The sequence below is a fragment of the Ictidomys tridecemlineatus genome, chromosome 2, assembly GCF_052094955.1.
Source record: "Ictidomys tridecemlineatus isolate mIctTri1 chromosome 2, mIctTri1.hap1, whole genome shotgun sequence".
Lineage (NCBI taxonomy): Eukaryota > Metazoa > Chordata > Mammalia > Rodentia > Sciuridae > Ictidomys > Ictidomys tridecemlineatus.
In genome coordinates, this window is record NC_135478.1 from 179,071,682 (window position 1) to 179,099,058 (window position 27,377).

At 46.8% G+C, this 27,377-nt stretch overlaps 2 protein-coding genes across 2 annotated transcripts in view; one reads left to right on the forward strand and one right to left on the reverse strand.

Annotated features, from left to right (window-relative positions):
• The window catches only part of Snd1 (staphylococcal nuclease and tudor domain containing 1), a 410,467-nt gene that overhangs the window by 43,507 nt on the left and 339,583 nt on the right, over positions 1-27,377 (reverse strand). The window lies entirely within an intron of this gene.
• Positions 13,973-18,009, forward strand: Lrrc4 (leucine rich repeat containing 4). The gene is made up of 2 exons (XM_005319413.5): positions 13,973-14,108; positions 14,284-18,009. Exon 2 carries the CDS (start codon positions 14,384-14,386, stop codon positions 16,337-16,339), a length of 1,956 nt encoding a protein of 651 aa, XP_005319470.1. The 5' UTR covers positions 13,973-14,108; positions 14,284-14,383; the 3' UTR covers positions 16,340-18,009.

Here is a 27,377-nt window from a genome sequence, read left to right on the forward strand (position 1 = left end):
AGTCAAGAGATAGAAAGTCTAGGGTCTATCAGATTCTGACCCAAATATTAGGGCAGATACTACTCCAGTTCCTTATAGGAACTCCTTTTTATTCCTCCCAACCCCCAGCAACCCATATCTGCCTCCAGTTTCCATTTTATAGTAGTGTGCAAATTTCTCAATTTGTAGCTGTAAATCTAACAGAAAGCTTGGAGAAGACATCAGACAGACCCTGTAATCTCTGCTAATCCTGTAATCGGAAGCTAAACCCAGGACACAAATGGATTTTCAAAATAAGGATTTCAGAAACTCAAATGGCATTAACAGGTCTCAGAGACAAATGTACACAACAACTGAGTGAGATCCATCAATACACACAGATGCATCGCCATGCCTTCTACTCCAACAAATTATCTACAAGAATAGAAGATAGGATGGGAGGGGCAGATAGACCTCAAAGGATGAGGGCAAAGCCATCTCAACAAGGTTCTTCTTCTAGGGAGGTTATTATTATTATTGGTACCGGGGACTGAACCCAGGGGCACTTAACCACTGAGCTACATCCCCAGCCCTTTCATACTTTGCTTAGAGACAAGGTCTGAGCTGCTTAGGGCCTTGCTAAATTGCCAAGGCTGGCTTTGAACTCTTGATCCTCCTGCCTCAGCCTCCTGAACCTCTGGGATTACAGGCATGCACTACCACACCCAGCATTTTTTTTTTTAAGTTTTACTTTTTTTTTTCTTTTTAAATTGACACATATTGATTGTGCATATTTATGGGGTATAACGTGACATTTTGGTACATGAATACACTGTATAACGATCAAATCAGGGTAACCAATACATCTATCATTCATTTATCATTTCTTGTATCTTTTATGAAACATACAATGCGTTATTGACTAGTCACCCTTACTGTGTATTGGAACACCAGAACACACATATAAACCTATTGACCAACCTTCCTCTATCACTGTCTCCTCCAAAGGGCCTTCTTCAGAGTTCTCTGAAATTGTTTGTGAGTTGGAGTAAGGAGGAATAAAAGGTGGGTAAGGGGAGAAGCAGATGACAGTTCTTTTTAAAAGTTCCAAAACCTTTTTACATTCTTTGTTGCAAAAGAAATGAATGGTTATAAGCAAAGTTAACAAGGAAGGATGAATTTTTAATCATGTGTTGTACATGCATAGGGCCCACAAACAGAAGATTCAGTGGTAACCAACTTTCCAGTCACTGGTTTCAGATTTGCTGCTCAGCTGACCTATTCCAGGGGACAAAGGTCTTTGGGAAGCAGGCAGGGATGCATTTGTCTGCAGAGCCTGTTTCTTTAGGAGTCTGCCTATCCCTGTGTGGCTGGACCTGAATACATCTTTCTGCACTTGTAACTTGTGCATGTCAGAGCTGCAAAGCTCCTCGACTGCTCAGAGTGGACACATAATAACACACAGATCCCAACTGTCACAGGCCCTATTGCAGCCATGGGTCACTCAAGATGGGGACTAGATTGGAGAACAAACTATTTCCTTTAGCCAGTAGGAACATTTCTTTGGGGTTCCTTTTTCTCTAAGTTCCCAGATTTGAAAACAATGAGTCCAGGGGAATTCTTGACTTGAGTCAACATTTTTGTTCCTTTCTGGGAGCAACTGCTCCTCAGAAGCACTGGCAAGTGAGAGGTTGCTGAGTCCAGTAGAGGACCATTTGCTCTACTAGCTTCTGTTCCTAGACACCGCTGTTGGCAAGCCCACAGTCCTTCCTTCTGCTCTAACTTACCCCTCTCCTAGAGGGTACAGAAAATAAGACAAAGCGGTGGTGGTGGTGGTGGAGGGGTGGCATTGTTCAGCAGTAGAATGCTAGTGTAATCCCCAGCACAGCCAAAAACAAAAGAAAAAAAAAAGTTGGGTTGCATTGTCCTACTTAATGGACAGTCTGTGGTCAGTGCTGGATGTTTATTATGTACACATTATTCATGATGGGATAAGTAGGAGTCACCAAATTTTTAATCATATTAATCGATTTTCTTTGTCCTAAGAGAACCAACCCCCCTAAAAAGCAAAAAACAAAAAAGAAACAAATACACACATATACAAAAGCCAAATAACATCTGGAAAGAAATAGTCAGATAGGGACAGCAGTGGTGGAAGTGGGATTAAAAATGGGCAACAGCTGGTGTTGGGACTGATGGCCACAGCCACTCCTCGCCTCCTATCAGAATGGGAACTCCTCTTAGTCTCAGTCTGATGAAGAATCGTACCCTGAAGCTGTCAGATGTACAGGTAGCAAACAGGTGGCTTTCATTAGGAAATCAAAATGGCTTAGGGAAGAGAGAGGTTCCATGTGAAGGAAGATGAGCAGTGGCAATGTGCTGAGCACAGGTCACAGACTCCTCAGGCTGTGGGTTCCAACTAGGGAGAAGAATGAGAATGTACTCAATGTGTCAGTAAGTCTGTCCATATTCACGTCCTTTCCCCCTTCTCGTTTCTTATGCACAGATATATACAGCCCTGAACAGATCTGACTGACTGGCACTTAGAGGCAGACCGCCAGAGTAGAAAAGACAGAGCTCAAGTTGCTCCATGTGTCTGGGATCCCAAGATGGTCTTCTCTGGGGAGGGATCCCCAAAGGGCTCTGTGCCAGCTTCAAAACACCACCAAGTTGTTGGGCCAGAGAGGACATTTGCGGGGGAGGGAGGGGATCCTGCCCAGTTCAGACACTGCTCATTTGCACAAAGAGCCCTTTCAGAGTTATTGGCTGGCAGGGTTCCTCTTGGGCCTTAAAAAAAAAAAGAAAAAGAAAAAGAAAAAAAAAAAAAAGCACTTGTACACTGACTGAATACAAATCAAGCAGTCTCACTGGGCTGCCACACAAACTGGCCTCAGTCACCAAGAAAGAGATAGAGAATGAGGGCTACTCTCACTAGGTTGCCAGTATCCATGCATCCTGGAGGAGGGCCCTGATCCTCAGCTGGTATCCCCACCACAGCAGGGACTTCAGTATCCTTGTCAGGAACGAAGCCGATCCATTTCAGTTTGCTTCAGTCTATTTCAGAGAAATAGTTTAAAGTAGCCTAAGACAAAAAGTTCCTAAGAGCACCTGCTTAGCTAACCAACCAATTAGGGACATCCCAATCACCCCAGATCCTCTAAAAGATGAAAAAGTGATCACCACTAGAAGCATTTGCATCTAAAAACATGTACCAAGAGCAGGCTGGAAGCTGGGTAGATGTAATCCTGGAAGAAACTCATAATGAAAAAGGAACGCAGCATCCAGGAGCCTGGGTGTCAGCCAACCCATCCATCCCCTGTTTGATGACTCACAGGGGAAGCCAGCAGTGTAAGCTCTGGGCTGGTTCTCCTGGATGTACCAATGCTACTCTGCTCTCTACCTTTAAGGGTGAAGTGCTGGTCATCCTTTTGTGTGAAGATGGCCAGACCAGTGACGGAGAGACACAATTCCAGCCCAGCCCACATTTGCACTATGGTGGCTTTGATCTCCCTCTCAATCTCCTTTGATGGGCAAATGAATACACTTAGGAGCTGAAGTTGCTAGGCCACTGTAGTATGGCAAAATTATGGTAAACAATTGGAAACAGAAATACTCTAGTCATACCTAAAGTTGGCAGAAACAGAAGCAAAAACAAAAAAGCTGGCAAGATTGAGAAGAGGGCTGGGGATGTAGTTCAGTGGTAGAGTACCTGACTAACGCGTAAAATCCTGGGATGGATTCCTAGCATGGAGGGGCGGAGGGAGATTGCAAGTAACTAACAAATTATGCAAGGAGGCTTGGTGGCCACAGATGAGGATACAAAAAGAAACAAATCAAAGAGGCTAGCAGACAGAAGGTGATGCCAACATGTACTTCCCTATGAACTAAGGGGCTAAGAATGCCTCAAGAACAGGGAAGAGATGCAAAAAGAAACCACACAAGAGCCGGGTGCGGTGGCCCATGCCTGTAATCCTAGAAACTCAGGAGGCTGAGACGGGAGGATTGCAAGTTTGAGGCCAGCCTTGGCAACTTAGAAAGACTCTGTATAAAAAAAAAAAAAAGAAAGAAAGAAAGAAAGAAAGGAAGGAAGGAAGGAAGGAAAGAAAGAAAGAGGCTGGAGATGTAGCTGAGTGGTTTATAAAGCATCCCTGAGATTAATCCATAGTACCAGGAACAAATAAACAAAAACAAAAAAATATCACACAAGAGGATACAAAAGGCTTCAAGCCAATCAGAATATATGAAAAACACATAGAAAGTTCCAAGTTGTGTATAGTCTTAAATTCAGCCAGGAATTCCATAGGGTAAGTGTAAAAAGCATGTTTCCATTTTGTTCACACTCTCTAAATGCTAAGTTTTTCTTTGGAGTACTGAGCTGCTCAATAAGGGTCCCTAGAATATTCCTAGAGGAATGGCCCTAAGCCATGTGACTTTTTTCTTTTCTTTTAAAATTTCTGTGACACACACACAGTTGAGGAAAATGAAGTCACAACAAGAAACATCTTCCCTTGGGGCAAAATAAAGTCAGTGAAAAAGCAGGACCAGGGGACCTGGGCTCTCTGTCACTCAGCACAGAGCTGTTTGTTGTCTCCCCCTTAGTGTTTTAAAAGAGTCTGTTGATGGAATTGTTTGTTCTTTAGTCACCCAAATTTTGGGGACTGACAGCTAATAGAGAGCTGACTCTGGACAGAGGGGGATAGAAGCTCCTGGACTGTTTTCCTCACCCAGCCTAGTGTCTGCCCACTGTGCCTGAGCTCAGGCGCTCAGTGGGATATTTATAGCTGCCTTTAAATTTACCCAGCTTGCCATAAAGCGAGGTAATGGGGCGCCCTTTACTGCTGCTAGTGGTGATTGTCCTAACATTCTTTAATTAGCAAAAAGCGTTGGCACAGCCACTTTCAAAGCATTTGATCTCACTGTCCTGGTGTTCCCTATTTCAGGCTCAACAGCCCCCACTCCCTTTGGAGAAAATGCACTTTAGCAAATTTGAAATAGTAGGTATATGCGTACACAAGTACAGATAGGTATATTTGTGTACCTATGCACACTCTTCAGCTGGCTCCTCACATATTCATCTACCAAGAACCTGTGTGTATTTATGGTACCTCCATAAAACTTTCCTTCATAAATCTATCAGTAAGGGGCTGGGAAACTAATTTTTTCCTGCTTAGAAAAATAAAAAGGTCAACGACAACAATGACAACAAAAACCAAACTAGGTAATATGACCAATTGGTGAGGCTACTTTACACAGGGGAGTCACAGTAAGTGTTAAGAGATCTGCTCAGGAAGTAGCCAGTCATCCTAAGATGTGGGGGGGGGGGGGGGGGAAGAACATTCTAGGTAGAAGACAGAGCAAAGTCCCCACAAGGGGGAACCAAGTTAATAGTACTCCAGGAGATGAGAACCAGTGTACCACAAGGAGTAAGGGGGAAGACAGAAAAAGATTAAGGACAAATCAGGCCTGTAATCCCAGCTATTTAGGAGACTGAGGCAAGAGGATCACAAGTTCAAGGCCAGCTTTGGCAACTTAAAGAGACTCTATCTCAAAACAAAATAAAAAGGACTAGTGAAGTTCAGTGGTAGAGGGCCCACTGATTGAATTCCCCACCTCCCAAATGGTTAAGGGCAGAGATGTGGCAGGGGATGAAGGCTAAGGGCCTGTGGACCATGTAAACAGTCTGGTTGTTATTCGATTTATGAGGAAATGAGCATTCTAAGTAATCCACACAAAATCTGATAGAATGTCACAAAGATCATTTTGGTTGACACAGAGAACAGACTGTGGACGGCAATAGTAAAACTTATGCCTTGAATGATTACTTTCTCAGCTTTAAATAAATGTTCTGTGGTTTGTGAGATTTAATGTAAGGGGAGATTGAGTGAAGGGTACATGGAAAGTCAGTACTATTTTGTACCCATCTGCAAGTCTAAAATTACCTAAAAAAAAAAAAAAATGTAAGCAACAGACAGCACAAAACACAATTTTTTTTTTCTCTCTTGGGCCAAGGACTGAGCTCAGGACCTTATGCATGGTAAGTAAGCACTCTCCCACTGAGCTAAATCCCAACCCCAACACTTTAAATTTTGAATTAAGCATTACAAGTTCTAAATTAGGTACAATACCAAGAACAATAATAGTTTAGGGGAAAAAAAGCTCAATAATGGACTCTGGACAAAATAGTGTCTTTTCTACATTAGTTTCTATATTAGAAAATAATAGGTTGGGAATGGTGATATTCACCTGTAATCCCAGCAGCTCGGAGGCTGAGACAAGAAGATCACAAGTTCAAAGCCAGCCTCAGCAATGGCAAGGCGCTAAGCAACTCAATGAGATCTTGTCTCTAAATAAAATAAAAAACAGGGCTGGGGATGTGGCTCAGTGGTTGAGTGTCCCTGAATCCAATCCCTGGTATTCCCCACTCTGCCAAAAAAAAAAAAAAAAAAAAAAATAATAGGTGTACCACTATTACTATTTGCTGAGATTGACTGTGATATACAACTTGTCATCCAACAATACCATGAAAGAAGATAATTCCATTTACATGTGAATGATTCGAGGCTTAAAGAATTAAGGTATACAAATTAGTATGCAAAAATTAGATCTGAGACTTGAACCCAGGTTTGTCTGACTCCAGAAATACTTCATAGCAACACTCTGCTATTAATGTCCACTAACATACACGTAAGTGTGTACTTGTGTACTTTGATGTAATGTATTTTGTAGAAATTGGTTTTGGGAAAAATACTTGTATTTTCCCAACCAAAATATGAATGACTTACATCACTTATCTGTGAAAAAGCAAATTACACTTGAGGGCCTGGACGACCCCCTGATAAATGATCAAACGTGATGTACTTGAAACACCATTTGAGTCAGAACCTTCAGTTTCACATTTATACAGGCTGGCTCTGATCTGGAAGTATACCTTAATCTTCAACATAATCCTCTTTACATTTCTGTGATTTAGTTATAGTTAAGCTAAATTTTGTAGCAATACCAAAAGGTACTGCTAGTATTATCAGTATGTTTCAAGATCTTTGGGATAGAATCTATAGACCACTTAAAGAAAGAGTGAGACAATTATTAAGGAATCAAGAGAACGGAAGAAAGCAAGGGAAGCAGATTTTTTGAGTTTGTCTGGTCAAAGTGCACTTCTTTGACGGAGGGCCCTCTCCCTTCCCTGGGGGAAGGAAGACTCAATGGTTATACAGCTCATGCTTGGTTCTTCCATTTCTCTGAAGCACAGTTGAAGGAAAAGTCACTAGCTATCCTATGTACCTTCCCTTTCTCCCTCTTCTTTTGTGGTATATTAAGTGGTTTCTAGTTTGGACCATGGACAGATTTGGGGGATTGAAACCTAATTCTGTTGCTGTAGTAGGTTGAAACTGAGCCCCCAAAGATGGGTCCATGCCTTAATCCTAGAACCTGACTGTTACTCCACTGGGAAAAAGGGTATTTGCAGATACAGTTAGCAATTAAGGATACTCAGATGAGGAGATCATGTGGATTATCTAGGTGGGCCCTAAACTTAATGACAAGAGTCCTTAGAAGTTATAAATAGGAGAGACAGAAGAAAAGGAGGCAGTATGACTATGGAGGCAGACTGAAGTGATGCAGCCACAGGGCAAGGAGTGCTACCAGAATTAAGGGCATTTGGAGGGACTGCAGCACTGCCAGATTGTGAACTTTGAGCTTCCAGAACTGCAAGAGAATAAAAGTTGCTGTTTTAAGTATTTGAACAAATGACTTATCATGTGGTTATTTGTTATGGAAGCCTCAAGAAACCACTCAATCACTCATTAGCTTAGAATCCTGAGAAATCTAATGGTTCCTGTCTTACAGAGCTGTTGGGAGGATTAAATGTGTAACAAGACAGTGGAAAATACCTATCAATGCCCTACAAAGTGTTGTTACTAAAATTATCATATTGCTGTACATTGGCAAATAAAAAGGATAAATCACAAGGACCTGAGATGGGCCAGTGCACCTGCACAGGGCCATTTTCAAGGCTCCTGGCCAGACATTTTTGGTCTGCTTGACCATATAGATGACCACATCTAGAATGTGTGGCAAGTCACTCTTCCAAGAGAGGAAGCAGCAGGATAACTGGGAGGCTTCTCTCTCCACTTAAGCCTGGCAACTCACAAACTATAAAGCCCTGGGAAACTTGTCCCAGAATGAAAGGCCCGTGCATTCAATAACTCTTCATTACGTTCATTAATCATCTTGTCCCTTCTTAGCCGAGGTTCTGAAAATTGCTCTGGATGGGACAATGCTTTTCTGCCTACTCCTTTCTGACTTTCTTAAAGAGCAGTTGATGAAGTAAATAACAGTGGAATCTCAGGATAATCAGAAGAGTGGGTAACTCAACAGCTGTACTGGTCTGAATCACTGGCTCAAAGAAGAAAAGCCATTCTCTGTGGGCAATAATGGCATATCCTAGTCTCACTATGGGATCACAAGCAAGAAAAACAACCTTCCTTTTACAATGAACAGAAACTTCATCACCAGTTGACCTAGAGGGATATTTGCACACATGGGTGGAAATGAATAAGAGAAACACAGACAGGATATGTTCACTGCTTTGAGTAAAAGGAGGTGACTACTTCTTCACAGACATTTTTTACTGTTTTGTCATTACTAATTCGCCAATCAGGATCTTCCCTTCCTTCTTTGAAGGGCAATTTCCATACTGAATTTTCTTTCCTTCTGTTTCTCAAATCCCTTTAGTGGTTGCTCTGTTCTGTTGTTGCCACTGATAAACCTCCTTTAAAGGTCCCAAAGCCTACTGGAGGCAAGATGGTACCTTGCCACTCCAGACAAACCCTATGAGGCATTATAGACATCTAGTGGCTGCTCAGAATAATGCTTCAGGGATGTAATGCATATCAGGGTGGGGAGTGGTCTAGCCTGGGCAATCCTGGGTCCTCTTTAGAGGACCAATTTCAGACAATCCTTTAGACGACCATTTCTTCTGCTTCCTGTTACGGGTCCAAAGTCACATGGAATGGCGCATCAGCTCTATTGAAGACCTATCTTTATCCCAATCCAGCAAAATATAATGGCACTTGCATACAAGATCACAGAAGCCAGGCATCTGGAAATATCTTCAAGTTATGGGTTTAAATTACCAATTAGCCATATCTCAAAATCTTGACAAAGGACTAAGCTCAGAAGGAACAGACTCTGATATTAATTAGTCACGTGGCTTTAGGTAAGTCACTGTGCCTCTCTGAACTTTCTTAATGACATCTGTAAAATGAGAGGCTAAGACTAGATAATCTCCAAGGTTTCTTTTAGCGTTAACATTTTGTGATCTATGAGCCTTTTTAGTAGCTGTGAAAACATAGTCTGCTGTGCTCAGCTCTGGCCCTGTGGCTCTCTGGATTATGAAGGAAGCATTCTCTCCTCAACTGTGTGGCCCATTTCCAAGAGTTGGCTACAGTCCCGAAGGATCAAACTCCTTCACAGAGCTACATGTCTGAGAAGGGGTGGAAATCATAGACTATGAGAGCTGCAAGGCACTTTCTATTCCATTTCCTTGATTTCATGAAAACTATTTTGAGATACCTCACAGGTCTAATCAGTGGCAGATAATCGACTAGAACTCAGGTATCCCAGTCTTAGTGCAGGGCCCACTCCATAGCACTGAGCTGCTGGCACAGGCCATGCCCAATTTCCTCCACTGGCCTCCTTCTTCCTTTCCCTCCAGTCTCCTCACAGCAGTCTCTCTGTGTGAAACTGCAAGTGAAAACATTCTCAGCATAGCAATTCTTCCTTCTCTTCCTCTTTGGGCTTGAGCCTTCTTCATCCTTTCTTATTCCTTGGTGGTACCATGTCAAATCAAGGAAACAGTAAGGAATAATGAAGGGCCATGCGCTAGTTGGAAGGTACTCACTTACCAAGATAAGAAGCTACAGGCCATGTTCAGGTCAGAAGGGATGTGTGCTACCAAGACCCCACTGGCTCCTCTTTAGCCTGGTTCAGGTGCTGATTCGTAAGTTCAGCTGCTTTTGCAAGCCCAGCTGGCCTATAGAGGGCAAAGCGGCCCCAAGTAGAGTTCCATGGAACTTGGGAATATTCACTTTCATCAACAGCAGTCACAAATATTTACTGTGAGACAAGCTCATTACTAAGCACTGGTTGGATCCAAATCAGCCCACCCTTCCATCTACCTTCACAGTGCGGGGGCAGCAGCTTTCATTTGCTGGGACTGGAGCTGAACAGATGGGGCCTGAGTTTGCCTACACAGGCAGGAAACCAGCCCAGGCAGAGCCCCTCTTTTGCCTGAGGAAGGAGGGACAGCCAAACTCCAGTGTGGCATCCAGACCCTGGCCAGGGTCTCTTCTGGTACCAGAACACTCTACTAGCTCTGTGCCAGCTCTGGCAAGGAGAGGAACCTCCTCCACGGATCCCTGACAGGCCAGGTTTACATTTCCTGGGTCTACAAGATGGTAGTGTCTGGCTTGAAGCTGAGAATATGGAGATGGGGCTTTAGTCAAGAATGCATAAGAGCTACTAAGGTGCTCAGTTGGAACTAAACCCTAGTTACCACAGTGTGACTAACCTCCATTTCTCTCATTTGTTTTTTAAATTGGTCATCATGAGTGAAGCATGTTTAAAGGTTTGTTGTTAAAGTCCCTCCTTTTTCACCCTTCAACTTATTTCATTCATATATTTTTCACTGAACTTTCATAGTCGTTTCCTGACCTTGCCTCCACCATTTAGTCTGAAGAATGGATGCAGTGGACATATTTGCCAGTGATTAAAGCAATGGTCTCAAGATTTGAACACTGGTTTGAAAGGCTGGTTCTGTTTACTTTGAGGAAACAGGACTGTGTGCAAGTTTTCTGCTTGCCTAAACTAAGAATCTTATCTGTAAAATGAAGACAATGGTGCCAATTACTTCACTGGAGCAAATGAAGACTAAATCAGAACAGATATGTAAGTTTTTAGTGTGGAGGATAGTACATAGTAGATAAACATCCCAATAAATGACTGCTGAAGTACATGGATGAAACCTAAGTTCTCAGACCACTGGGCAAATACTTGAGAATCACTCCCATACCCAAGTTCCTTGACATCTATCTGAGGGCTGCCAGAAATCCTGGCTTACTATGTGACCCTAGGCAATATATTTGACCCATTCATAAAATGGACAATAAAGTTGATACAAAGATCAACAGTGGTACACACAGAGGAAAGGTTCAATAAATATTAAGTGTTAATGCTAATTTAACTGCAAATGCAAACAAAAAAGTCTTAGTAAAGAATGGGGTTGTCAATTTGCTACAATGGAACTTCCCAGGACTTCCAGAATCTCGTGGCATATTTAAGGCAGTTCAGGTTACTGGGTAGCTGATAATACTGAGATTACAGGTGTGGCAGAATCCAGGAAGCTAAGAAATTCTGGACCTCCTGGTTCTTAAACCAGAGCCCATGTGCAGGCAATAGGGGTTTAAAAAGCAAGCTTGCCACATAATCACACAGTGAGAGTGAGGGGGCGGGGCCGGGGGTGGGAGGGGGGAGAACCAGGGTGTCTGCAGGCAGTGCTGGAAGGGAAGGGAAACTAAACTGATGCCAAATTCTAGTAGACCTGGGTCCTAGGTATTAGCTAGATGACCCCACCCCCACTTAGTCGAGAAAGGGGGTCTGTTTGGTGAATTAAGAAAAGGCTGACCTAGTCTCTCTCCTGTGGGGGGCTGTAGAATGCCCCAAGCTCTCCTTCCAGCAGACACAGTGGCCAAAATTCCTTTTTTAGTAAACTGCTACCGCAGGTTGCTACGCAGTTCTTCTCAGGGAGTCCCAGGAAGACAGAGGGGCTTGAGAAGCTCACCGGGCAGAAGGCTTAAGACGCCTCCCCCATTCTTTGCGCGCAGGGGAGAAAAGGGGCGACAGAGTCAAAGCAGCAGCTCCATGAATGAACCGTGGGTTGCGCCCTGGGTGCTGAGAGTTCACCTTAATCCTTCCCAGGTTGTCTTTCCCCCAGCTCCTTGCTCTTGGTCTTTCCTTCCACTGATTCCCGCCCCCGCAGCCCTCATTAAGAAAACTATCATTTAAAGCCCTAGTTAGAGCCCAGGACGGGTGAGGGAGTGTGCGAGGGAGGGGGCAGGAAGGACAGGCATCAGTGCAGCGGCAAATCCCAGGCTTTCGGTCTTCTGGCTCCAACCCGGGTCGCCCTCCCCCAAGTCCCCACCACTATGCAGCTCCAAACTCCGAGTCGCCTGCCTGGGCCCCGCGGCGAGGCGCCCCGTCAGCATTCCGCGGGGGTGAGGATGACGCGGGCCGGGCGGGTGGCCGGCCAACTGCAGCAGCCCAGCCGCGGACCGCCGCGTCCTAGGCTCGCTGGCCCCTGAGCCCACCAGCCTAGGGCCAGAGGTGCCGAGCGACCGGGTGCGGGGGCCGCGCGGTCTCCTGCTGCAGCCCCAGGCGGTTCCAGCCTATCAGCGGCCACCCAGCGTCTCGCTCCGACCGGACCAAAATAGCAGCGAACGCCTGCGACTTGCACGCTGCCCCTCACTTGACGCTCACTCCGGCTGCTTGCCGGGCCCGCTCCCCTCGTCCGGAGGGGGCGGGGAGGAAGAGGCCTGGGAGGGGGCTGGGGGGGGAAGAGAGAGATAGAGATAGAGATAGAGAGATAGATAGAGATAGATAGATAGATAGATAGATAGAGAGAGAGAGAGAGAGAGAGAGAGAGAGAGAGAGAGAGAGAGAGAGAGAGAGAGAGAGAGAAAGAAAGAAAGGAAGAAGAGAGGAAGGCAGGCAGCCGGACGATCAGAGGCGCGGATTCGGGGCTGCGCGGCGCGGGCCGGCGCGGCGCTGGAAGGCGCCGGCGTTAACCCCTCGAGGGCAGGCGGCGGAGGGGGAGCTGTGTTAATACATAAGAGCACTGCATCACGCTAATCTTCTCCCCAGAACAGTATGCGTCAGCAGTACATTCACGTTCTGACTGAAGGACAAAAGGATGAGAGAGCAGTCTGCGTGGCTACTGCCTGCAACACCGCGAGCCCAGCGCGAGGAGGAGACCGTGGGCGCCGAGCGCAGGAGCCCCGCTGCTGCCGCCGCCGCCGCCGCCGCTAGCCAGCGGGGACCATGTTCCCAGGTTCCGGAGCGTTTCCCGCAGCCGCGACCCCCGCTGCTCACGCCGCCGCCGACAGCGCTCGGGTTGCTGCAGCAGTCCGCGGACAGCGTAGCCACTGAAGGCGCCGGGAGCCCCAGCCGAGAACTCGCCCTCTCCGCACCAAACCTGGGCCGGGGGCGCGCCGGGGGCCCGGCAGCGGCGGGCGGCGGCGGGTGGTTGCGCGCCACCGGGGGCTGCGGCCGCCGCCGCCGCCGGACCCGCGCCCGCCCCCGGACTCCCTGAAGGGGCCTGCGGTGCGGGCGCGACAGCCGCGCGCTCCTCGGCCCGCGGACTCGGTCCCGGCGCAGTGTCCACGCCGCTGCCCCTCAGGAGCTGGACGGATTACCGTTCCTCGAGCCAGCAGACAGTGGACTGGAGAACTAAACCCAGTTTTTGTCTTTTTAACCCTTCCGAAGAGAGGCGAGGAGAAAGGGGGTGTGTGTCTGGGGAGGGCGAAGGCTCCGCGAACACCTCCTCTTAACTCTCGCAGCCCCGCGAGCTCACGACTGCAATCAGCTGCCGCCGGCCCGGCGCGGCCAACGCGGGAGAGCGGAGCGCAGCAGAGCAAGCGAGCGCGGCCTGGGTGGCTCGGGGCGCCCCCGCACCTCCGCCAGCGGCGGCCCAGGGAGTGGGCCGGGGGCGCGGGAGGCACACTTTGGCGATGAAGCGCCTTCCCCCGTGGCTGGAGCTAGCCGGTGCCGGGGTCCAAGGACAAAGCAGGGAAGCGCTGGTGGCGCCGCTCCTCGAGCTGAGGGGGGGGCATGCACCTGCATAGCCCGCCGGGCCTCGGCTCTCCCTGGCGCGCCTCAACTCCGCGGCTTCGCCGGCTCCAGCTCCGGCTCCGGATTTACTAGAAGCCATTTTGTCTCCCCCACCCTTCCCTCCCCTCCCCAGTGCCCTCCCCACCCCCACCACTTCCCCCTTTTGTTAATTAAAAACTAAGAAGTCAGAATGGGAACGAGGTGCCCGGCTCCCATGGAGAAAGCTTGAGGACACCACGACAGTTCTTTCCTGCCTTCCTTCCGAGGTAGGTGAGAGCGATTTGGGTGGGGATGGTTGCAATGTGGGAGAGAAAGTCTTAGCTTTCGGAGGGCTAGCTTGAGGGTGGGCTTGGATAAGGGGCCGCTCTGTAGTTTGGCAGAATTTTTTTCGGCCGATCCGCTCCGTCTCTCTAATCGCCCCCTCCCCACCTCCTTCTCCAGATGGAAAGAGGAGCTCCTAGCTCACTTAAGCCGGGGTAGGGCTGGTTCTCCTTTCCGAGCCAAAATCCCAGGCGATGGTGAATTATGAACGTGCCACACCATGAAGCTCTTGTGGCAGGTAACTGTGCACCACACCTGGAATGCCGTCCTGCTTCCCGTCTACCTCGCGGCGCAAGTGTGGATTCTGTGTGCAGCCATCGCTGCTGCCGCCTCAGCCGGGCCCCAGAACTGCCCCTCCGTCTGCTCCTGCAGTAACCAGTTCAGCAAGGTGGTGTGCACCCGCCGGGGCCTCTCGGAGGTCCCCCAGGGTATTCCCTCCAACACCCGGTACCTCAATCTTATGGAAAACAACATCCAGATGATCCAGGCCGACACCTTCAGACACCTCCACCACCTCGAGGTCCTGCAGCTGGGCAGGAACTCCATCAGGCAGATCGAGGTGGGCGCTTTCAACGGCCTGGCCAGCCTCAACACCCTGGAGCTGTTTGACAACTGGCTGACGGTCATCCCCAGTGGAGCCTTTGAGTACCTGTCCAAGCTGCGGGAGCTCTGGCTTCGCAACAACCCCATAGAGAGCATCCCCTCTTATGCCTTCAACAGAGTGCCCTCCCTCATGCGCCTGGACTTAGGGGAGCTCAAGAAGTTGGAGTATATCTCTGAGGGGGCTTTTGAGGGGCTGTTCAACCTCAAGTATCTGAACTTGGGCATGTGCAACATTAAAGATATGCCCAATCTCACACCCCTAGTGGGGCTGGAGGAGCTGGAAATGTCAGGGAACCACTTCCCCGAGATCAGGCCTGGCTCTTTCCATGGCCTAAGTTCTCTCAAGAAGCTGTGGGTCATGAACTCACAGGTCAGCTTGATTGAGCGGAATGCTTTTGATGGGCTGGCCTCACTTGTGGAACTCAATCTGGCCCACAATAACCTCTCTTCTTTGCCCCATGACCTCTTCACCCCACTGAGGTACCTGGTGGAGTTGCACCTACACCACAATCCTTGGAACTGTGATTGTGACATTTTGTGGCTTGCCTGGTGGCTTCGGGAGTATATACCCACCAATTCCACCTGCTGTGGCCGCTGTCATGCTCCCATGCACATGCGAGGCCGCTACCTGGTGGAGGTGGACCAGGCTTCCTTTCAGTGCTCTGCCCCCTTTATCATGGATGCACCAAGGGACCTCAATATCTCTGAGAGTCGAATGGCGGAACTTAAGTGTCGGACTCCCCCTATGTCCTCTGTGAAGTGGTTGTTGCCCAATGGGACAGTGCTCAGCCACGCCTCCCGCCACCCACGGATCTCTGTCCTCAATGATGGCACCTTGAACTTTTCCTATGTGCTGCTCTCAGACACTGGGGTATATACATGCATGGTGACCAATGTGGCAGGCAACTCCAATGCCTCGGCCTACCTCAATGTGAGCGCGGCCGAGCTCAACACCTCCAACTATAGTTTCTTCACCACAGTAACAGTGGAGACCACAGAGATCTCACCTGAGGACACAACGCGAAAGTACAAGCCTGTTCCTACCACGTCCACTGGTTACCAGCCGGCATATACCACCTCTACCACGGTGCTCATTCAGACCACCCGTGTGCCCAAGCAGGTGCCAGTACCCGCAACAGACACCACTGACAAGATGCAGACCAGCCTGGATGAAGTCATGAAGACCACCAAGATCATCATTGGCTGCTTTGTGGCAGTGACTCTGCTAGCTGCTGCCATGTTGATTGTCTTCTATAAACTTCGTAAGCGGCACCAGCAGCGAAGTACAGTCACGGCCGCCCGGACAGTTGAGATTATCCAGGTAGATGAAGACATCCCAGCAGCAGCATCTTCGGCAGCAACAACAGCTCCATCCGGTGTATCAGGTGAGGGGGCAGTAGTGCTGCCCACAATTCATGACCATATTAACTACAACACCTACAAACCAGCACATGGGGCCCACTGGACAGAAAACAGCCTGGGGAACTCTCTGCACCCCACAGTGACCACTATTTCTGAACCTTATATAATTCAGACCCATACCAAGGACAAGGTACAGGAAACTCAAATATGACTCCCCCTCCCCAAAAAACTTATAAAATGCAATAGAATGCACACACATACACACACACACAAAAAGACAGCAACTTTTGTACAGAGCGGGGAGAGACTTTTTCTTGTATATGCTTATATATTAAATCTATGGGCTGGTTAAAAAAACAGATTATATTAAAATTTAAAAACAAAAAAATCAAAACAAAACTATTTTCTAACTTGTAAGTTCTATTTAAAGGGGGAGGGAGGGAAATCTTGGGAATGTTGTGGGGTATAAGCCACAAGTCAACTTGCTATGCCACCAGGAGGGATTTCTGGTATGAGGTGGAAACTGCTAAGATAAAAAACTGAAACAAAAACAAAAAATGCCCCTAAAGAGGGTGCGGGCTGCTGAGGAGTAGGAGGGATAGACTGCATCTGTCACTTTTTAAGAAGATGCTTCATAGAATACAGGAATACCCATTTCTACAGACATCTTTCTTAAGCTGAAAGCTGTCTCTGCAGATTTATCTTATTAAAAACAACAAAAACCCAAATAACACCCCCCGCCCAAAAAGCTCATACATTTGTACCAAAACTCATACATTTGTGCCAAAATGTTGAGAGGCAATAATTTTCTTCAGAGGACAATGGGAAGATAGATCTGTAAATGTATTTAAAACAGGAAAACCACCAAAAATGAAACCTTAAAGTGGTTGAGTCTTTGTCCATGTGCACAAGTCCTTTGGTTTTGTGCACTGGAACTCGCATGTGCCTAGCCTGACAGAGTGCTTCAGGACGGAGCTGAGCAGGAAAGGAGCTGGCGTAGCTCTCAGTCAAATGCTTTCACATTGCACCAGATTCCTGCAGTTGGGCTTAACCCACTCTGCAAGGCATGTGTCTATTCAGGGTTTCCCAGGAGAAGGAGGAGGCTCCCGAGGGGGGTGCGGCACCAGGGAAGGGTAGGAAGGAGAGCAGCAGCCCAGAGAATGATTCACAGGAGGCCATAAATTAGCAATGTAGCATGTCCACCTGTTGTTCCGGGTATCTGACAAATGATTGTAGACAATGATGGCATTTTATGATTTTCCAAAAAGGTCTTGTTTGTTTTAAGGTGGAAAGGGAGGAGAGGCTGGGAGTGGGGAGCTTGGGGGAGTGGAAGCTTTTCTCATGCTTGAGATTTGGTAACTATTCTAAATGCTGATTCATTAGGGATTATTACAGCTAATGCCAACTGGTTGTGGTGATGGGGGTGGGGGGAGAACATGAGTAGGGAGGAATAAAAGAGACAAAAAGGGCACAGGCTAATTTAAAGTAAAGGAGCCTTTCCCAAACAGGATGCTTCACCAAAAAAAAAAAAAAAAAAAAAAAAAAAGTGAAATCCAGAGTTCAAATGACACACATGCATCTGAGTGAGTTCTGCATGGATTCTTGTTGAATGAGGCACCATGGGAGGAAGCTTCCCTCTCCCAGGCCTACCTCCATAAGAAGTGTAAGACAATGGGTTGGGAGGAAGGCAAAGATCTCTGTTATTCTGGTCCATTAAATGATGTAACTTCTTTCAATTATTATTTTAGCTTTAAGAGGGAAGAAAGGGTTCAGATTTGAAAGGGGGTGGTATGGGCTGGGGGGAATGCCAACAAAAGAACACTGATTGTAATGTGAGAAAAGTGTATTTTTGTATTTTAATAAATATTGTTCAATTTTTAATTCAATGTTCCCAAAGGGTTAAATTGAGTAAGATCCTGAACCTAGAGATTCTTAAGAGCATCCACCAAGTCATTTCTATTTAAAGAAAAACAAACAAACAAAAAAAATGGGGGGTGGAGAAGGGAGGGAAAGAGAAACTATAGGTGCGGGGGAAGACAAATGTTAATTTTCATAAAGTATGGGAAAATGCTACAGCTGTCAACTACCTTTCCTTAGTTTAAATAAATGCACCCCGATTCTAGTGCATCTTCCACGAGCTAAGTGTGTTAGTCCCTGGCTTTGTTGGGGGTACAATCAAATTCCTCATGCCCTGGAAAAGGAGGGGAAATGGGTCAGCCTCAGTTCCTGGGACCTGGCCAGAAGTTAAGTGCCACCTCAGCAGAAGCTGCTGGTCAGGCAGCACCAGCTCCTACCCAAGGACCCAGGGCGCCTGGATTTAAGAGGGTTGCGGTAATGTAGTTTGGCTACAATTTCCCCCAAGCCATGTTGCTTCTGTTCTCTTGGATGCTAAACAGTCAAATGTCTCAGTGAAGGATTCTCTTGAGGCTCACAGAGTAATGGCATCCAAGGAGCCTGGGTGAACTGGGACCCTTCATTTCTTTAGCGCTAGTATTTATACTAATGCAGGGAATGGGGACTGAGTGGGTGTGATCTCTCTGGCACAGAGGAGGGAAAGAGGCAGGCAGTACTTTGCAGCAACTGGCTAAGAAAGGGTCAATTCTTAATCCTCCTGGGTACACAAATCATTTCTGGGTATCAGTGTTTGTGGCAGCTTATGTCCATGGGCACACATGTTCTTAGGCACCAAAGATCGATTCCCTTAGACTTTCCTTTACCACTATACCCTGAATAAAGAGAGAAAGAGAGAACTGCAGCAGATCGAAGGGTGGGACTCAGCTAGGACCAGATGATAAAGCAAGAAATTACTTCCTCTCTTACTGGCACATGACACAACTTAGATTGTTTAGAACAGTTTCCTGGGTATACATTCCAAGGCAACTGTGGAGGTAGTTGCTGCTACAAAAATAGAGGATGGGGAGCCAATTTCAACTACCTATTTTTTTGGGGGGGGGCAGAGAATTATGCTGTGCAGTAAATAAATGTAATGACAAAGGGTCGGTGGCCAGAAAGGTTGGAAGGTGGAAGTAGAGAAAGGCGCCTAAAACAGTCCTGGGAATAGTCCTAGGAACATATCCAGGGGTGAGCATATTCAGGTCTTGGAATCAAAGGGAGAAGTGCTTTCCAGAAGGAACCTCAGGACTAGGGGAGACTGAGGATATGATTTGGAGGCATAAGTATCCTTGGCGCTGCAGGGGGAGTTCCTTTCCCCAATGGGCCTGCCCTGTGCATTGTTTCAACATTTGGAGCAGTAACCTTCCTCTGCCATAGGCTGGGTATATCCTCTACAGCAGGGCCTTGGGATAGCTTTTCAGAGAGGAGCCCCACGAGCACTGCAAGTACAGCCTTTAAGGCTGTGTTAGTGACTCATCCTCAGGCCTGGCCAAGCTCTAAGGTTGGTTACCTGGGAATGGAACGTGGGTTGGTAGCTCTTCATGGGGGTAGTTATAGCAACACGTTAGAGGTAAAGACTCTGCAGCTTATTATATGGAGTTACAGAATTTTCATTATAGAATTTTTTTAAGGCTGTGAGAAATCATTTAGTCTTAATTCCTTTGCATTTTATGGTCAAGGAAACTGAGCCCCAGAGAAACGGAAAGACACAGCCAAGGTCACACTGCTAGTTAGTGAAGAGGTGGGACTAAAACCCAGGTCTCATGACTCAAGTCAAATGAATTTCTTACTCTGCTCTTATTGGGTATCAATAATAACGTATTTCTCTCCTTGCTAATATGCAGTTACAATGGGACCTCCTACAAATGCTTCCATGTTCTCTTCTTCCACTAAAAGATGCCCACAACCAGCCCTACTACCATGCAAGGCCTCACTTAAGTGGCTGGATTCTCAGGGTTGCTTTCTGATTCTTAGGCCTGATGACAGATAGAAACTGCAGAATTCCACAGTGGTTGACAGCTGTAGGAGAACGAGTGAAAGTAGGTAAGATGGTGTGTTTATATGGAGGAAGATGGCTTGGCCTCCTCCCAACCTTAGGCTGGACTGTTTTGAAGAGGATTGACAGAGGTCTTAAAGCACCTCCCAGAGAAACTCTCCGTAGTGGAGTGGTTTCTGTTTATCTGGCTTAACAATGAGGATACCTGGGGTTGGGGAGAGGTCCTTAATTCTTCCCTCCACTGTATCTACCCAACCTTAGCTCTTTAAAAGCCATACTATAGTTGCCACTTCCATAATCTGCTACAGGGTTTCTTATCATCCTTTAGTGTAATGCTGCATCCTATTATCAATGAGGGTAGACAGGCTAGTTTCTAAGGCCTAGAGACATTAGTTTTATGGTGGCTATTTACCATGTATTGAGGCCAGCAACTTGCTGGGTGCTGGGTGGAACTATGTGCAAAAAGTTCCTGCAAGATAATTCCCATTGTTGGCAGGGAAGAAAGCCAAAGTCCATGGCCTCTGGCTTCCTTTGGTGATGATGACTAGAGAATGGGAGAGGACTAAGTGGGTCCTACTCACTCCCTGCTTCTACAGCAGGGTGCCAAAGCCCATAATTAAGGCTCCACCATTTCAGTGGAACAAAGCAGCAAGAGCCTGAAATTAGAGACGAAAGAAGGGGTGGGGGGAGAACATTTATATCTAAACATATGTCTGATTTTTATCTCCTCTGCTGGCATTCAGCACTCCATGCCATCAGCTAATGCAGGCACTGTTCATGCCATTTCTAAATCCTGCCTCAGCTAAACTGCAAGGCAGCTTTTGGCTCAAAGCAACTCTATTGGTCTCCATCCATTCAGAAAGCACCCTTTCCCCTGCAGGGGAAGAATGGTTTGGACAGTGGATTCATATTGTTTCATCTTTGCTTTATATTGAAATGAAGTAAATTACTTTTTGGAGTGGGACTAAGGACCTCAGGAAATACATCAGTTATATGCATGTATGTGTGTGTATGTGTTTATATATACTTTAAAAATATTCTCACACAAAGCAATGTATCACAGTGCTCACAAGCATAGACTCTGGAGTCAGTCTTCTTGGGTAGGATCCCAGTACTATAACTTACTAGCTCTGACTTTGGGCAAATAATTCATTCATCTGCAAAGTGGAGACAATATTAGTATCTTCCTTACTGCTTCACAGGTATTAAGAATTGAAACTTTAGCTATATCTACCTCACAATCAGCACAATGCCTGGCATATACAGTTGGCAGTTACTTGATGATATATATAAGCATATAGACCAAGAAACCATTTCCATTGCTGCCTCTATTCTTTCTTTTCTCCCCTTGGTATGGGGTTTTTAACCCAGGGATTCTTTTACCGCTGAGCTATATCCCTCAGTCCTTTTAATCTTGAGACAGAGTCCCTCTGAGTTGCTGATGCTGGCCTTGAACTTGGCGATCCTACTGTCTCAGCCTCTTGAGTTGTTGGGATTACAGGTGTGCACCACCATGCCTGGCTACCTCCTCTATTCTTGAAACTTGTCAACCAAAAAGAGAACATGCCCCCTCTATTTCAGAGAGGAAGGACAATTAACTAGAAGTTGGGAACAGTGTCATCTACAACTCAAATGCCGTGGGAAAGATGGTTGTAATTTCCTTCCTAGCAAAATTCTGCCTTGTGCTCTGATCCTTACAGCTGGCCCAAGGCACTGTCTTATTCTAGGAACAGATTACTGTTTCTTGTGGTGAGCTAGAGAGAAAGTTCAGGTGCTTCTGCTGATAGTGGTGTATAAGCGCGAGGGGCTTGGACAGGACATTTCTACCTGGGAAGCCTTGATTCTTACCAAGAAGGTAAACTTCCTAGAGTCTTTGCCACCTATCCCTGGTTCTCTGTCAGAGTGAAGGAAGGCACTATTACTTAGAAGATGATAAAATCCTCCCTGACTACAAAGCCTTTCTAGGCCTAGGCAGGGAGGAGGGGAGCCAGGAGGGAGAAGGCTTTTAGCAGAGAGAGGACTACTGGGGCTTCCAAGCAGGACTGGAGAGCTTACAGGAAAATAAGCACTATAATTTGAGCAAGTGAGAGAAGAATGGATCTGTGTGGTAGATTCACAGAGGCAAGGGTCTGCAATGCAGTTAGTTAAGAAGGAAAACCAGAGCAATTCCTCTGCATTAGCAAGTATGAGGCTGGCTGGACCCAGGATGGCAAAGGACTGTTAGCGTGAAATTGATGGCATGGAACAGAGGAGAAGAAAAGCAGGGAGATCAACTTTCCAAGAGAGGATGAAGAAAGAATGCAATTTGCTTTCCTAATGAGAGGCTAGAATTAGATTTTAGGATGATCCCAGATTTTATCCTCTGGTATTTGCCAACCTTGCCTCAATACTTGGGATAAACCACCAACCTAATATAGTACTATGCCCTCTCCTGGAGGCAGTCTGCTGCTTGGGGAAGAAACCTAGCCATCATGGTATTAGTACCCTAATCCTGATCTTGACAGCTCACTTGGGTCTGCTCTGAAACCATCCTCTCAATTCTATTACGGCACAGCCATGTGGGGAAAGGAGAGGGTGCAGCTCACTTTTTATTGACAAAGAGTGTTATTCCAGAGGGAAGGTGTTATATAAACCATGTTTTCCCATAGAAATGATGATGCCTGTGAGTTCAGTGCACATGGACCCCTGAAGTCAGTCAGAGATTAAGTTTAGGCCTGTGGCAATGTCCTGGGAGACATCCTCTCAAGTGCTAACTTCCCAAAGCAAGTTAGTACTTGAGAGGATGGCATTACCTTCTCAAGAGTTTGGAACCTGCAGTGGGAAAGCACTGAGATGAGAGGCTACTTGAATGCCAGGTGTGAGGTCTGGGTGGACCAAAGTGGTACTCAGCCTTTCAAGTTCATTAATTTTGTGTGTACCCACAAACAATACCAGAGCAATTACTAATGTTTAGATCAACTGCAAAGTGCCAAAGGAATAGTTTTTGGTCCACTTGTTTCTTTTGTACCCATCTACCTTCTAGATCCCCACTAATAAAAAACTCCTTTCATTTACTTATCAGGTCCCGCCCCCACCCCAGTCTCCATTTGAGTCCATTTACCTGCTGTGACAGGACCTAAGAAATCCTGCATGATTCTTCCATCCAAGAATGATGGCTCTTACTTACTTCTAACAGTTCACGTGCTATTTTTTATTCCAAGGCAGCTCCTTAATCTGTAGTCTCTTTTACAGTTCCTTTAAGGTCTCAGCTCTGGATTCCCTGTGTCTCTGAGCTAGTGCTGATTTAGTCACTTTAAAGTCACTCTACCTGCTCAGTGAGTCAGCAAGGAGGCTGAGGATAGCTTTCACATACTCACTGTTCTTTGGGCAAAGTTTGGTTTCCTGGCCTCAGGCTACTTCTTCCCAGTCTTCAAGACCTGATTTCCTTCCTTTACCTACCCACTCAGCCATGCTCTTTAAGGCTATTCAGACAGCTGCTCACACTCAGATTAATCCCTGTCGGTGAACTGAATGAGTTATAGACAGCTCTCCACAGAAGCAGTTCTAGCCAGGACCAAGTGCCAGTTCTGTGGGTCCTGCGGCTGTGTTTGGAGGAATGCTTAGTGTGTCTCTTGCAACAGCCCAGAATAGAGCTGAGGCCTCAGACACTAACAGCCTGTTCCTATAGCCTGGGAGTCACAGTGGTTACAAGTTATAATCTATTACCATTGCAAGAAGACTTAATTTCTGGACTTAAAGGAAGTCGGATAATACTTTATCCTATTAGCGTCTGCCTGTGTGAATTGACAATGGCTTCCTTCTGACATGACAGCATATTCTTCCAATTCATCTGTTTAAGGCTGGGGAGGAGGGAGTCTGGAGTAAGGAGGGAGCAAAAGAAAAGCCTAAGGAAAAGACTGTTGAAGGAACCAGGGAAAGACAGAATATTTTTCCTAATAGAAATGAGGAGAGGGGACTCGGAGGGCAGGGCAAAACTGAGCTCAAAGCTGTGGGTGTTTTGTGTGCACATGGGTCAGAAATAGGTTCTGAAGCCGCAGAGAAGGATGAATACAGGAAGGGTAAGGAGCTGGTCCACTAGAGCCCTTCCTCTTTCAGTCCACTGTATCCCCTGGTAGCTTTCCTGTCCTTGGATCTCTTTCTGCTTCTTGTTCAAGTCCACATCCACTCTAACTGGCAGAGTCGTGTCAGCTGAGGGCACCTTTATCTCACAGGTATGTCACCAAGGCCAGCTGACCTTGGGATGACAACAGAGACAGAGTGTAGGTTTATGGCTTCTAACTTCAGGCATGCCAACACAGCCAAGAATAACTTCCAAGTTAATTCAGAAAATCTAGTTGGGTTGTCTTATTTTATTTAGGAAGAAAATGAAGCTCAGGGAGGTGTGCTTTGCACTCAGTTTCCCTAAGCTGGTGATGCAGAGACCAGATCTCTGGTCTCTGGGTTCTCAACCTAGCACTATCATTGAACACCAGCAGGGCCACCATGGTGTACAATTCCAGGGGACACCATTTACAGAAATGGCAAAGTGATTAGTGCCCCCTGGAGTTTGTAATCCTGTGCAATCCCTAAAGGTCCTTTCTAGGAGGTGGGGGAGGCTGGTCCCACCAGTACTTTATTTGTGCTTAATGCTCTGAGACAGATGGTGCCCACTCATGATCTCATTTAAACAGCTAGAAATGGAGAAACCAGGCAACTTTTCCTTTCTCTTCTGCCATAAGTGTTCTGGGGCATGTGGGTTCTGATGGCAGCCCAGACAGCCAATAAATCTAAAGGGGCTTTATTGGTTAAGTGGCCTTGTCCTTCTTGCTACAAGAGCACAGGGCAGTAAGATAAACAACATGTACTCCTGGGCAAGGTAGACTTAGAGAAGCTACATCATGTTAAAGGTCTGTTCAAGGTCACGAAGACCACTGAAGGAAAGAAGTCCGGAGTAATGCTTCTACCTCTTCTTGCCTTCCCTGGTGTTGTGTAAGCAAGGGGACCTTCAGAGGGAAAGCTCAGACAGCCCACACTGACTCAAGGACCTACTCTGAAACACGGGGCCAAGAAACTAGTAAACTGTCTTGCTCCCATTTCAACAAATCCTCTCCTGGGAAATGGAGTGACCCTGGCTATAATTTTATCACAGATTTAATTAGAATGTGCCTCCTTCATGATGATTTCAAGTGAAGTCCCAATAGAAACATTCTAAAAGAACAGCCGCTTTCAGCAAAGCATCTCTTTTAACCAAGTTAATTTAGCAGACATTTGCTGTCTTGGATTGGGTGGAGTTACCTCTCTTTTCAACTTCAAAGCTGGGAAGAGAAGAGAGGTGGGGAATACAGAGAAATAAAGAGGAAGGCGGGGGCTTCAAGCAAATGAGTTTCCATCTATTAAGGAGCGGTAATTTCTGCTAGCTCCCCTAGAGACCAGTCCCCTCCAATAATGGCCTGACTCTAATGATTCCCACTCCTAAGCAACAGCCTGTGTTATGCTGGTGTTGAGACAAACTGTGCCAGAGAATTCCCTCTCTCTCCGAGGAACTGCTATCATTACGCAGAGAGATTAGCCAGCCAGGAGGATGTGCTCTTGGGGAGAGAGATAACCAAAGAGAATGCTCTTCTCTAGCAGGCTTGCTAGAGCTGACTTAGGACAGAAAAGAGAAATGAGAGGATAGCAAGAGGAGAAAGGATTCCCTTTCATGAGCAGACCAGTGGACCGGGGGAGATGGCCAGAGAAAAGCCTAGGTCCTTCCTAGTGAGCTAATGAACTCAATGCAAGAGAAATGCTGCTGGCTGGGAGGCAGGTGTAGGTCTTTGGGGTTTGGGCTAAGGGCAGACATAATGGACAAAAACTGATAAGCACTTGAGATATGAAACATGGGAATTCATTGGAATCAAGGACAATTTTCAGGTCCCCAAGTATAGTACAGGGATGTGGTCTAACACTCAAATCCAAGTTATATCCATTTCTGGTGTAATCAGAGGAGGGTGAGGACTCATTTCATTCTGTCTTCTCCATTCTAACCACTGAAGTCTGGGGTGCAAGCAATAATGTGGCTCAAAATATGGCTGTTGCTGTTGCCAGCTGGTTGAGAGAAGGGAGTCCCCTTATCTTGCCCCTGGTGCCTTGGTGACTTCCCTGTGATGGAGACAGACTGCTTCCAGAGGCTGCCTTGCCAGATGTGCCAGCAGGTAGCCTGGCCAGAGAGCCTGCAGTGCAGACAGATGCCCTGGGCCATATTCAGGATGGTGAGATCCTTTATGGTATTGTGGCTCAGCTCTGAGGCAGTGCCAGAGTGGCAGGGTAATGTTTCTCAGCTAGATTCATTTTTCCCCAAACCTCTTCAAAGTTGTAGGCCATGGAGGGAGGCAAATTTAATTAAATTACTGTGTCATACACTGCCCTTCCTGGGCAAGGGCTAAAAATGGGCTCATGCTGACATGCAAACCCATCTGTATACACAGAGCATGTGTTTCTTTGTGCTGGACTATCAGCAGCTGGAAAGGGCTGGACCAGGTTAGCTGGCCCCTTTCACTGCAGCAAGGCAGAGGCAACAATAATCCAACCCAAGTCCCATATGGCTCTGATGACCTTTTCCTTTCCACTTAAAAGAAGATTGAGCAGCACTTCCTCTTTGTCCACCCGTTCATTTCTCCTCAAATGCCTCTCTTGCTGGCGCTTAGGACTTTCCTGTAAGGCCCTGCCCATTTGCTGTAATGGTTAAGGAGTGGAGCTGCAGTGAGGTGCAATTCAGAAGACTGCATGGGCAGGGTTGGCTGAGCTTGGCAGGAGATGGAGGGGTCTCCCGGGCGATTCTCTGGAGTGCTACTTCAGCAGTTCCCTATTGGCAACACCATGCTGGATGGAGAACCCTTGTTGTGTGCCAGAGTAAAGTAGCAAAGCTTCTTCTCCCCTTTCCCTGCACAAATGTCATCCTGGATATAGGACTTGAGCAACAAACAGAGGCAAAGAAGACTGGGAGCAACCAGAAGCATTTGACAGTGGAAATCAGCAACCAAAACAAATGCTAGCAGTGCTGAACCTGTCAACCTCACAAGATCACTTCATTTCCCTCGTAAGGCCCTGTCCTTGTGGAAGTTCAGTCTCCAGTTTGCAGAAAGCATAAAAATGCTGTTCTTGGGTAGTGCTGGTGCTGAAGCCAGAAAAGGGTTTCCCTCTGCTGCTATGAACCAGCCTGAGATGGAATCAATTGGTCTGTACTTAAACAGCAGACACCAAGGGTTGCATGATGGTGGCTTTTCCATTCACAGTCAAGACTGGGAAATAGTCAACTGGGCAATCTTTTCTCAACTTGCCCCAGAGAATACAGAGCTGTCCCTCATATCTGAAACTTTACTGGATGCAACACGTGAGTAGC

Bases quoted from the DNA above. Each gene is read 5' to 3' on its own strand.
- Lrrc4 (XM_005319413.5), top strand. From the start codon at position 14,384: ATGAAGCTCTTGTGGCAGGTAACTGTGCACCACACCTGGAATGCCGTC.